Source organism: Dermacentor variabilis, chromosome 11 (genome assembly GCF_050947875.1).
Source record: "Dermacentor variabilis isolate Ectoservices chromosome 11, ASM5094787v1, whole genome shotgun sequence".
Lineage (NCBI taxonomy): Eukaryota > Metazoa > Arthropoda > Arachnida > Ixodida > Ixodidae > Dermacentor > Dermacentor variabilis.
This window is the reverse complement of record NC_134578.1, coordinates 46,660,201-46,673,486: the sequence shown is the minus strand read 5'-3', so window position 1 is coordinate 46,673,486 and position 13,286 is coordinate 46,660,201. Positions and strand designations below refer to the sequence as shown.

At 42.4% G+C, this 13,286-nt stretch overlaps 1 protein-coding gene across 1 annotated transcript; it reads right to left on the bottom strand.

Moving 5' to 3' along the window:
• Nucleotides 1-4,200: 4,200 nt before the first annotated feature.
• On the bottom strand, nt 4,201-11,810 carry LOC142563847 (uncharacterized). The gene is made up of 3 exons (XM_075674509.1): nt 11,658-11,810; nt 10,528-10,572; nt 4,201-4,478 (listed from the first exon to the last, which is right to left on the bottom strand). The coding sequence occupies exons 1-3, from the start codon at nt 11,779-11,781 to the stop codon at nt 4,249-4,251; spliced, it is 399 nt and encodes a 132-aa protein (XP_075530624.1). The 5' UTR covers nt 11,782-11,810; the 3' UTR covers nt 4,201-4,248.
• Between the last annotated feature and the right edge of the window lie 1,476 nt (nt 11,811-13,286).

The window sequence follows — 13,286 nt, the reverse complement described above, 5'->3', positions numbered from 1 at the left end:
CCCATTACTAACGAGGATGGTTTTCCGTTTGATTTAATAATGTTAATTGGCCTCCACAGTATTTGGCGCTCTCGAATGGCAGGATACTACTGCGATCCCGACGCACGACCTACGCGAATTTATTTCCGTGAAACTGTCCATCGGTTTGTTGAGATTTTTAAGGCCGGTGGAGATACCCCCGAGTGGCTGTCAAGGATGGAGCCGTTGATGGCTCTAAATGAATTTTAATGTGGCGAAGCCAGCCCCCTACCAGGCTGTTTATTTCAATACGACGTGTTCATTGTATCTTTTATGTTTTGTTGTGTGTATTGCTATTGCTGTTCTTTCTTTGTCAAAGTCAGGCAATAAAGAAAAAAAACTCGTAGCACAGTGGTAACGTCTCCGTCTCACACTCCGGAGACCCTGGTTCGATTCCCACCCAGCCCATCTTGGAAGTTGCTTTTTATTTATGAAGTGCGTGCCGTGATGTATCGCTCACGGCCAACGCCGCGGACGCCGACACCGACACCGACGCCGACGACACCGGCTTTTCTGCGACACGAGCTCCTTAACGCTATCGCGTTAATAAGACAGTCCCTTGAATCCGAGACGTACGAACCAGAAAAAGCGAGGAAAAGAAGTGAGAAACAATGAACGTGGTGGTGGTGCTCGTAGGCCTCAGAGTACCACGTGACACCAACATCCACGGAGAGCGGGAAAGAGCCGCCAGGCGCTGGTGTTCAGCTTCGTGACCCAACCGGAACCAAGGTAGTTGTTCTTCCCAACTTCCAACTGTCTCTAAGTTACTTCAATTCTTTTCGGTCTTTACAACAGGAGCGACCACACAGCTACGCCGCAGCAGGGCCTCTGCAGTCGTCACTCCCGAGACAGGGACCCGACGTTTGGTGAGGCGTCCTCACGATTCCTTCCGCGTCGATTCAGCATCCACTGCAAGTTGGAATGTGGACGTTTAATGTGAAAGCGTTATGTGCCGCATTGCACAAAAATCCAACAGCGTCGGCATGACTGAAAAAATGATACCAAAAAAGGCCGACAGCACGAAGAGTAAAAACACGTGAAGAAATCCTTGGAAGAAAAGAAAACATGCTACATTTCGGTCAGGGAGGGCTTCCAATCATGCCCACAGGGCTGCCAACGAGCATGCTTAGCCGTCACCGTATTGGCTGCATGGATCTGGGTGACTAACGTTGTATCTATTCGTGACATTGGACACGTTAGGTCACAGCCTTCTATCTCACTGAAGGCGTGACCTACTGCGTGCTTCAATGGGCACGGGACGGCGCAGCCAATGGAGAGCAGGTGACACCCCTTCATTAGGGCATAAAGTGAGCGCATTCATGACGTTTGGAACTCTAGAAACGGCATAATCACACGTCAGCAGGCCTGAGTGTCTCTGCCGAATTGTTTCAGTCCACTTGGGTTTTCCTGTCAGCGTTTTATTTCCTCATCAGGTTAACACGGTGCCGCTGCTTTAATTGTGACCTGTGGTACTTTTTGCTCTATACCAAAAGGTTTCCTTTCTGTTTTCAAAATATAGTTTCAATGGCTTTGTTCTTAACAAAAGTAATGATTGCAATCAGTGTGCTAAGAATACCACTCACCTTCGTGAAAGCACTTTGGCAAAGAAACAAAATTTACAATTATGCTTATTGCAGTTCATATAGTGCATTTGCGAAAGTAAAGTGAAATTCTGCTCTTTGATTTTATTTGCGTAAAATTTTTCAGTTCCTGATAGTTTTATACATCTTCAACGGTTCTTGGGTTGATCGTTTAACACATATTTCCTTTTATTTATTTATTTATTTATTTCATACATACTGCTAGCCTCCATTTTGAGGCTGTTGCAGGACATGGGAGTATACATTGCATCAAAATAAGAATGACAAACTTATACACTTGTTAGTATTGTAGTTTACAAGTAGACGTAGAGGAGTAATACAACAAAGGGTGTGACCTTCCTGAGTCAGGCCTTAAAGGTTAATGAACAGAAATACAGAAGCATAAGATAAACAACAAAAAAGTACATCAAAACCAATTAGAGACAAAATGCGGGGTCAGCAGGCGATACTGGTAAATCAAGATGCGCATTCATAGATATATTTTTCCAGCATAGGAAGGAAATCGTCAGGTGAGCAAATTATGATATCACTAGGCAATGAATTCCAGTCTCTGATTGTCTGGGGAAAGAAAGAATACCTGAATGTGTCTGTGTGGAACCTGTATTCAATTAAATGTTTATGATGTTTAGTTCTAGTGTTTCGCTGTTCAGTGAAAGATACATATGCACCACTGTTTAATTTGTAGACCCCGTTAAGGAGGTGGAACAGAAACTTGAGGCGTAAGTATTTCGCACGCTTGTAAATAGTCGGGAGACAAGCTTTATCAAGGAGTTCTGTCGGAGAATCATTACGGTTGTACCTATTATAAATGAATCTGATGGCTTTTCTCTGTATTGTTTCTAGGCGTTTTATGCACTGTTTGGTATGTGGAGACCAGCAGGTAATACCATATTCTAGTATAGGACGAACGAATGAGGTGTAGGCTAGCATCTTAGTGTCTGGTGAGGCAGATTTTAAAGAGCGTTTAAGCGAACAAAGTGTTGTAAATGCCTTAGAAGATATGTGTGACACATGCTTGTCCCATTTCATATCAGATGATAGGACAATGCCCAAATATTTATAATCATCGACTATCTTTAATTTTTGCTGTTCGATCGTGTAGGTGAATTCTAGTGGGGTTCTTTTTCGGCTTACTCTCATAAAAACAGTCTTGTCTAAATTAATCTTCATTTGCCATGCCTGACACCAATTTGCTACTTGCGCAAGCTCGTGATTTAGTATTACTTGATCATTATGGTTCCTAATCTCCCTATATATAATGCAATCATCTGCAAACATGCGCATCGTTGATTTTATGTTATCTGCCATGTCATTGATGTATAGTAAAAAAAGAATTGGTGCTAAGACTGTTCCTTGTGGTACTCCGGATGACACTTCTACCCAATCAGATTGCTGACTTTCGATTTCTACGTACTGTTGCCGACCTGCAAGATAAGCTTTTATCCAGTTTATTATGCTGCCAGATCCGAGAATGTGTTGTAGTTTGCCCAGGAGTTTAGGATGGGATACCCGGTCGAAGGCCTTCGATAGATCTAAGAATATTATGTCAGTCTGCCCGCGGTTATCAATTGTTAGAGCGAGATCATGCACAGTTTGTGTCAGTTGCGTAACAGTAGACAGTCCTTTTCTGAAACCATGTTGGTTGATGCTAAGCAAGTTATTATCTTCCGCAAAGGTTACGATGTGTTTTAGTATGATGTGTTCGAGAATTTTGCAAGATGTGCAGGTTAGCGAAATCGGTCTATAATTTGATGGGCTTGTTGCGTCACCTGATTTGAGAATCGGGACAATCTTTGCTATTTTCCAGTCTTTGGGCACGTCAGACGATTCTAGAGATTTTTTAAAGATAAGTAAGAGGTATTTAGAGACCCATTCTGCGTATCTCTTGAGGAAAGTATTGGGGATCCCATCTTGGCCACAAGATTTTTTAATGTCGATGTTAAGCAGGTTTAACAGTTTAATGTTTAATTGCCTCAGTTTACGTTCTTTATATTCATGTTCAATGTTTCTTGCCTTCAGAAATTGATCCCGTCTTTATCCTGAATGAGAGACTGACGGACTTCATTCTTTACACGCTGAGTCCTACCATGCAGTACTAGAACACTTCTTAATCTCCCTTGTTGCTCTAACACTGTTCTTGGAGACAGCCATGATTTCAGCCTTCGTTTTTTGTAAATAGGAATCTGAGCTTGAAATTTTTTGCCATTGTGACGCCCCTTTCGGGCCTATATTACGCACATTCAATTTAACTATGCTCAGCAACTGCGTGTAGGTGTTATAGTCAAGTTTATTTATATCTGAGAGAAGCATATGTGACTTTAAGCCTAGAGATTATTGACGGCAGGGATATGTAGCAATTCATTTTCGCACAAGCTTTTAAATTGTGTATCCCGAATAATGGCTATTGAAGAATATTAACACAATGACTGCCATTACAATTGAATTGTAGCTTGTCAAGGCAAAACAATTGGGTTGGCTCTTGCATGACGTTCTACTTTATAATCTTACACAAAAGATAAAATCAATATCATTCAGAGCACGGAGCACTTCATTATAATTTTGAAAGGCTGCAACTTTGAAAAAGTGTGTCACAGAAATAGGCTTTTATTCACCCGCGTTCTGTAGAGTTCTATTCTTCATCATGATCGTCCTTCTCAAACTCGCCATTCGATGCCGGTGTCTCGTCGTCAGGATATTCCTCACCACCAGCACAGTGGTAATTGCATTGTTTTAGGGAATCAAAAAGATTGCAGCTGGTCGTGTTCAATGTTCTGATTGGAATGCATGAGTTTGTGCTCTTGTTGTAGGTAAAATATTCTTGTCCGTGAGGGTCATACAGAGGCATGGAACAATTGCAGGCTGAAAGAAAGACAGGACAAGTGTTTTCTTCCTGCAGAACTTTAGAAGCCCCTCAAAATATAGTTTTAGCGTGATGGCTCTTGCGCCCTAATGAGTGAACGAAATTGTTTGGAGTCGCAAAGAACAGTTTTATTATGTCGCTTAGAAGAACATGTTGCATGGTAAGATGGCTCACACTTACAGGCTCCACAAACCCCTACTTTCGACAAGCCGAAATAGGGTAGACACGTGAAACAAGTTTCGTCTACGCGATCTTTTTTCGTCTAAGATAAGCGCTCTTTAGCCCTGCGACTCAAAATCAACAATTCAGGTATATGACCCCGATTCAGAACCGCAGTCGCATCACATCACAGGTCGCTTTGCGGTGTATGTAATAAATATGCTAAAGCACTGCTATTATGTGTGAGCCAAGTGTGAACACGTAGGGTTACTATAAAGGAGGACTGAACCAATGAAGTCCCATTAAAGTTTATTCAGATAATGCTAAATAAGCGTACGTTATTCAACACGCATCAACCTAGTCGCTCTGAGGGCCTATAATAACGCAGCCGGTCTCACACGAACTATCACATCTCAAGGGATGCTGCATTTGTGACTCGTGAATGAGATATGTGTCTAGATTCAGGAAAACATATGCACTTTTCATATAGGGTTGCCAGTATGAAATATATCCGAAGTACAAGCTGTCATCTGCTGCTGCTGCTTCTTGCACCAGGAGGAAACACGCAGAAGTGTCTCTACGTGAGAATATTCCCCTGTAAAATCTCTTGTTGCAATTGGAGTGGCACGGCTTGAGTAAGGTATGCGCGACATCACTGAGTAGATGGTTTTTAAACTACACCGTTGATGTCGGGGAGAGATAGAATAAGCATGAAAATACTCAATAATTGCTCTGGGCTTCATCAGTGTGGCACATCGGCCATGATAGAGTGTATGCTTCGGGTATTACGTTCGTCATCACTCGAAATACTACAGGGTATATAAACCGCTATGGTGTTGCACTAGTTTCTCTCAAGCCTTGACGTGTAAAGCCCCTTTAAACAGTGAAGGTAGTGAAAATAAATTATTATTGCAAGGCTGATAAGCGTGTGCGCGCAAATGAGGGAGTTTTCCGCATGCCCAATGTGACTTGTAGCATTTCCAAGGCCAACTGCCTTGATTTAAATATGCTCATTGTGAAAGCCCCAAAGGTCGGTATAAGGTGCCCTTACACCAACTCAGAACTTTATTAAAAGAAACTGCGCAGTAGAAGAATGTCTGGTTCTCTAATACACTTCAGCAAATTTTTCGTTCTAAAGGAGTTATGAAAATTTGAAGGACAATCTTCCATACGTGTGCCAATACTTGTGTGCCAAACGCAACAATTACTGCATCACCAACTGTAAAGCTCGCCATGCAAAAGTCTATTGCTAAAACATTCTTGCTTACCAATAAGCAGTTGTAAACGTTATGCAGAAATTTGTACCCATGTTATTACCCAGTTATCTGCGGGTTACCAGTGGTCTTTGTAGAAGTACGGAATACGATCAACCATAGGAGTTCTTCAAGTTCAATCTTCATATGAATTCTGGCCAAGTTCAAGCTTTGTCCTAATAGAAATGCGGCAGCCACAGTCGATAACCCAACAAGCGGCCTTGTTTTCAGCAGCGAAAAGCAATAATCACTTAGCTTCCGTGACTGCAGAGCATGACGCCATGCATAAGAGTTAAAGTACCAATTGAAGTATGGTGCGCTTCGCCTCTCCAAGTGCACAACCAATTCAATCGTGTACTTCTCCTTCTCCGCGCGCTCATTTTACGACTTGAAAGCATTAAAGCCACTGTCGAAAATTTTCTAAGTGTCTTAAATAGCCAAAATGTCAGGCCGCCTGAGCATGTATAGGTAACATGTCGTCACACAAACGTTAATTCAGCTAAATTTTACGACTTTCACGAAGAGATTGTGTCCAACGTTTAGAATCCTAGCAAAGTGTGGCTGTGGACCAGATGGTGTTTCTTGTTTTGGGAAGCTACCACTAACACACGAGGCGATGAAAGGGACAACCTAATTAAATCTATTCACAGGTCCATTAACGTCTTCTTACTGGGTCATTCCACGCCAACTGTCCTAACCGTGGCGCTAAAGAAAAATCATTTCTCTCAAAAATTATGAAAAATTACAAGTATATAAGCATCACTTGTACAGTGTCTTCGTAAAGTATATTGAACGGAAAGAAAATTGGCCACGTGAACGTCGTTTGAATTTCACGAAATGATGGAAAACCACATGCAAAAGTGAAATTCGCCAAAAACGACCGCATTGCACATTATCTCAAAGTTTGGGATTTTGCTTGTTCTGAACAGTGTTCTTTTATTATAAAACAGTCTCGCAAAATAACTTCCTCTATTTTACTCCTTAGCACCGAGATGAATATATGCCAATTCTAGCGTTCTTGCGAAATGTTTCCCAAACAACAGTCAGGGGAGAAAACTTGGGATTACTTTTGTAGAAATTGCCCTAATACGTGATATCTTCTCAAATATTATTTTCCGGCTATGTGCTGCTCACCGGCTCCAAAATAAAGGCCTAAATTTGGCAAAAACGCTACTTTGTCCAATGTTTGGACGATAAAATTAAACTAAGGTTGTGCACAAAAAAAGAATCAGAAAAACGGATATCATTGAAAAAAAAACAACTACTATGTCCACGGAAACTTTCTTTACCATAATTTGTGTTTTCATTAAGAAAAAAATATTTACTTTAAATCCAACCACTGCATTATTTTGGTTCGCGCTTCCACTTCACTTGATAGCCTGTTGGCGGCAAATACAAACCACGCTGGTAAGCATGGTGGTCTGTATTCAGGAATAAAAGCCGATATCACTAGGAGTTCGTGAGAATTTCAATCTTGAAAGTGTGCCTACTTAAGGTGGATCGACATTGCACAGGTCCATGCTACCAAAAGTACACATATGCGGCCTCCTCTAAGGAAGCCGGACATTTAGAGTGAAATGTGTTCTGGTTTCTCCGATGCAGCACAGTCATCACTTTCTGAATTTTAAAATAGCGTACTTTTTTTTTGTAAACACGACATCGTCTGTGGTTATAACAAAGCCTCTACACTTGCTGCATCGATACAATATAAAACAAAGTCTTACCCGCAAATAACTAGGCCCTATATTTCTCTATGTACTGGTATGAATCTCGACACAAACAAAAACAGGTTTTTATGCGAAACATTTGTACGCGAACCATTCTTAACTTTCCTGACCATGGCCACCACCGTATGCGGCTGGTGCGTTATCACCGAAAAACTCCCAATCGGCTGAGGGACGGCAGCGGCATCTTGGAGCAATGACTCACACTACTAAAAGAGAAAAGCGGCCTGCGCATGCGCATCATTGACTACTAGTGCGAAGGGCGAGAGAGCCGAGAGTCGGGGAGCCGCGATGAGACAAGTGAGAGGGGACCAGAGGAAATAGCCTCACGTTGCGCATGCGTTGCGCCACCTGGCAACCGCTTCAACGGTCACATCAGCGCCTCCAAGGGAGGCAGGGTGCCTGAAACGAAATGGCGCGGAAAGGCAGCTTGACCCTTCAAACACTTATAACGCTGGTTGGGCCGAAAGGTGAAGTGCATTGCAGAGCTTCTCGTTCGGGGCATCCCAGGACATGGTGAAAAGTTGAGCATGAACAATGCCTCATAATCTTAGCTATAACTAGATTCTAAAAAGGCACGTGCGATCTGGTAGATTTTCTTTAGTCAAGCTAGATGACTGGAGAAGCTCACTTTAGTGAGTGCTACAAACACAACAAAATTGTTCGCTAAGAGGGGGCAAAGTAGCACGTGGTTGGGGATTTCAACCTGCACGACAAACGCGGTCTTAGCGTTACTTCCCCGTTCAGAGAGCTGAGCGCCTGACTCGTCCCCAAGTGGTATTACTTAACTCTGTTAATTTTGCTCTTTTGCCATTCATGCACCATTTCTTGGAGCAGGACCATAGTGTTTTGTCATGACTCAGCTCGAAGAAATGGTGCATCAATGGCAAAAGAGCACATTAACTGCCCTGTGTTGTCATGACACAGCTCTATACCAGGACCATATAAAGTCAACAAGAAACAAAACCAAGGTAAAGATCCCGCAAATTAGCTGTGGTTGAACTTCAAATGTTGAAAAAGGCAGAGAAATGTATAATAATGCGGCCGAAAAGATAACGTGTCGTCGGGGAGAGCCGAACCCACAATCTTCTAATTATGCGTGCGTCGCACTAGCATTTGTACTCTGCGACGGCTATCAAACCGTCAGCTAACTTGGGTATGTATGTTTTACTAGATCTAGCCCTAGGAGCGTTAGCCAGCACTACGCAGAGCCAAGGAAGCCGGACATGCAACATCCCTTTTTAGTCCAATGACGTCACGTAACACGTAAACTGAGGCCACAAAAATGATGTTCCGAATCCACCCACGTTGGCTTTTGGGGGCGCTGACTATCAGTGCACAAACTAGATTTAGCAAAGCATGAATACCTAAGTTGGGGGACAGTTTGATAGCCGTCACAGTAGTATGCACGATTGGTAGTGCAATGCACATTTAATATCTAGGTTGTGGGTTCGGCTGCCACCGGTGACACGATGTCTTTTCGTCAACTTTCATGCACATTTCTTGATTATTTTCTGCATTTCCATTTCAGCCATAGCTACTTTGCCGAGTGCCTACCTTGGCTTCCTTCTCTGTCGTCACTATATGGCCATAATTACCACAATTGAGCCCCTGGGTTCCTCTTCTCACGTGCAAACCTGGTACCACCCTTATGTCATTGGAAACAGAAATCAAGACTATGTTATTTAGGCGCTGAAAAATTTTGTTTATGCTTTCTACGTTGACCCATTGTTTACAAAAGTTCTGACATCTTTGCTTCCTGCAAATAGCATTGCTTTATCAAAAATTAGTCATCCTACCTTGTTCGTGTGTTTTTTTGTTTCAATGAGTCTTTTTATTGTTTTTAGGCCCCCTGATTAAGGCTAACTAAAAAGATTGTATGATATATGATGCTTTTCTGACTCAAGCCAGTGATAAGATCAACCGCTCCCGTGTTAAATGAGCCGCTCTCATGATAAAATGAGCCCCGCGTGGTGGAGGAAAGACTAAATATAGAAATCATCTACACCACAATTCTTTTTGCTATGGAAGAGATAAATCCCCTGAAAGGACAATCAATTCGTGCATAAGCTGACTGATGTGACGCCATCATATTTGGTCATATATAAGTTTTCTTTCCACTCTAGTCAAGGACAGAACTAACACAAACCGCTTGTGCGATAAAAAGGTTACGCAGGTTACACTTAAGACTGCCTACAAGGGGGAATTCGAAAGCAATGTGCCGTTTGTAGACCTCGGTACGCCATGAACGCGCTCACATTAATCAGTCATGACAAGGCGCCGCCTCCTTCTAATTTGCTGCGCAATTATGTGCCCAATGTAGCGCGGAATAGGGCGACACTTTTAGTCAGTCAGATGGCTATGACGTGACCTGTGTCAGGAAGCACGCATTGGACACGCTTTCAGTCTACAAGAACCGTGACGCCACCGTGAGGTCGGGTAATCTCGCTCGTAAACCAACCCAGATTCTAGATGTCGCGTCCCATTCAGACCGAAATTTACCAAATTGTCTTTGGAAAGCCATTAATTTACATTGTTTTGAGGAACTTCCGTTAAAGATGAGACGCCAATTTGAGCATATTTTGCCGCGTTTTTACACTTTCCGTCAGCAATCACTCTTGGTACGATCTTTCAATGATGGCCACGTGAAGGGATTTTCGCGCAATGCGACATATTATTTGTTCGCCTCAAAAACACAATTTTTGTTGTAGTTTGAAAACCTTACGTACGTACTCGTGAAAAGGCTGTTTTGAAGTGCTCACTGCCTGTTGCTGCTAGGCTGATTTCGCAAACACGGATTTTTCAAAGATATCAATACACTTACAGGCACCAACGTGAAAAAGTAGGTACTTCGTAATTTAGTTTGTAAACACTCGTTAAATAAGAAACATGCACAAGGAATGTCGACTTACCGTCTGGCACATAGCAGAGCCCTCCTTTATTTCGCGGTGTGCAATCTTAAATAGGAAAGATAGGAATATAAGAGCAAACGCTAATTTAGTGAGTATTTTTCTAAGACTCTTAAAGCAAAATTGATAAAAATGGTCACGCCATTGGTACAGTATATTTTAAATACATTGCTTTGTTCTGTTTACCTTCGTAATCTTCTCTTTTTGCTGCTGTAGGTGTCGGAATAAATGAAGGGTCACCTTTATTTTTAAAAAATTGCTCAACAATCGCTCTTTTTTTCTTACTGTAAGAAGTCCTTTTATATTTGAATCTAAAACGCAGGCTCAAGGTCTAGCTCCTGACGCGAAATTTCGCATTAGGATTCTTTTTCTTCCTAGTTTTAATTTTAATTATGGGGTTTTACGTGCCAAAACCACTTTCTGATTGTGAGGCACGCCGTAGTGGGGGACTCCAGAAATTTGGACCACCTGGGGTTCTTTAACGTGCACCTAAATCTAAGTACACGGGCGTTGTCTTCCTAGTTGATTTTGTATACCGTCACATATGTTGGTGTTGACACGAAGATGATAAAGTAGTATATTTTGCCAACGGTGCATCCTTTCCTATGCATATGTATTTCAATGGTATATTTCAATTGAACATATGTGGCGGTTGAGAGGAAGGTTATTTATTTAATTAGCCACTGTTGAATTTGATATTGCGAGATTTGTGGCCAGTTATGAACAATAACTAGCACCAGCAATGAATGTGCCTAAATGACGTGTATTTCGACACCTGGTAAATATATATGGGAAGGGCGCCTGCGTGAACAATTGTTATTCCAGGTTCCTCTGGCGCATGATATCTTAACGGAATGCACATTAGCATGGACACCAACAACAACTGCACACTAACACTTTTCAGACCCAGTCCATGTCTCGTCCGACCTATTCGCACCGCAGTTACATGGTTTCCAATAGGCATCCCTGAATTATACAAAAAGAAAGCTCATTTGAATCACCAAGTGCTGGCTGTGGACTGGTAATGGAAGCATTGCCACTTCGCAAAAATAATCATTGCACAACCAACAATGATAAGACGAAATACATTGCTTTAAAGAAAATTCTAAATAGTGATCGAGCTGGAAACTTACCTGGTCCCGTAAAGTTGGCCATTCCGACTAGAAGTAGGCTCAGCGTGACAGCCGAGAGCGCTAGGAAGTACAAGTTCTGCATGTTCGTCCTGAGGTGAACGTGAGATGTGGTTTGTGTGGACATACTGGCCCTTCTTAAACACCTTGCTTATAACAAATTGTAAAGAAAATACTAGAATAAAATAAGTTTGACATGCCAGATAAATAGTCATTAGCATTTGATTTGCTTATATATCTGAGTAAATGGCTATACACTGGTAAAATGTCGACGGTTTCTTTTTTTATTGTTGTGTAGTTCTGTTGTATAAAGGGCGTGGAATATAGTAATTGGCGGCATTAAAAACCTCATAAATTTTAATCAGTGCACGTGATGGGGATAGACTGGAATATTTTCTCTTAAATTTCTTTGCGGGCAATTTTCTGCGAAGCGGAAGCACAGCATGGTCTTAGCAATCCTGTAAACGCACGTTAAACAGTGTATTGAACTACTTATTGAATCTCTAGCTTGCCGTACGCATATTATAGTGGCGTCAAAGCAGAAGTGTGATTTTGCATTCTTTGTATAGAGGAACACTTCTTTGGTTACAGATGTCATTGAATCGAAATGCTGAAAGAGTTGTCGGAAACTCCTTCTTTGAAACTTGCTCTGATTTCTTTCTTAGAAAATGTGCGCTAGCGCAAGTCACGTGCCAGTGTTTTCATGAACTTGAAGTACAAGATATGCCCCGGAAGATCAGTGCCTTGGTCGTTTCGTACAGACGTCTGGCGTACCTGCTACTCGAATGTGCATTAACCATTTAGAAAAATAATTTCATTGGCGGATGCCTACAGAACGAGAATTCGTGGTCAGCAGTTAGCTAACAAGGTATGTGCTTGGGGCGCGTTTACCTAGGTCAATTTCTTGCCAGGGGCCCTAATCAGTTGAACGAAGCTTCCTTTAGCGAGAAAATGGGCAGCAGCAAAAAGCGCAGGCGATAGGAAATCAGGAGCGAGAGCTAACCATTTTCCTTGGAGAGACAAATCTACAATCATTGCCCACGGCCAATACTATATGTAGGGCCGAAACGTAGACTATAACAAACAAAGTTGTGAACAAGCGAAGAACGACGCTGCGAGCGATGGTACGGGAAATGTTAGGAGCAACGTTGAAAGCTGGGAAGAGTTGTGCAATCAGGGATAAAACCTGGATGGTTGATTTTCTAGTTGACATTAGGAGAAAATATGGAGCTGGGCAAGTGATGTAATGGAGGTGGATGTGGAATGCTAAGAGTTAGAAGTGATTGTATTGGGATATCAACTATGTGGACACTCCGAAGGCATATCTGTGGTCGACGTAGCGGTCGCCGTGCAGTTTCGCATAAATTCCAACGACGATAAAATCGTCGCCACGAACCGTATGCTGCATGTCTGACTGAAAGCACGCGAGGGTGAGATTGCGATCGCGGCTTAATTTCGCTCACAAAAGAGAATCAATGAATGAAAAACTTTGTTTTCACAAAGGATGTATACCGGCGACGGTGGAGCCCTCAGTCCAGGGCACCTGTGGCCTTTGCCATCTTGCCAGCTGTGTCGATCAGCTTGAGCTGTTTTTCAGGCTTCCAGCACGACAGGGCAGCCTCCCACTGCTCC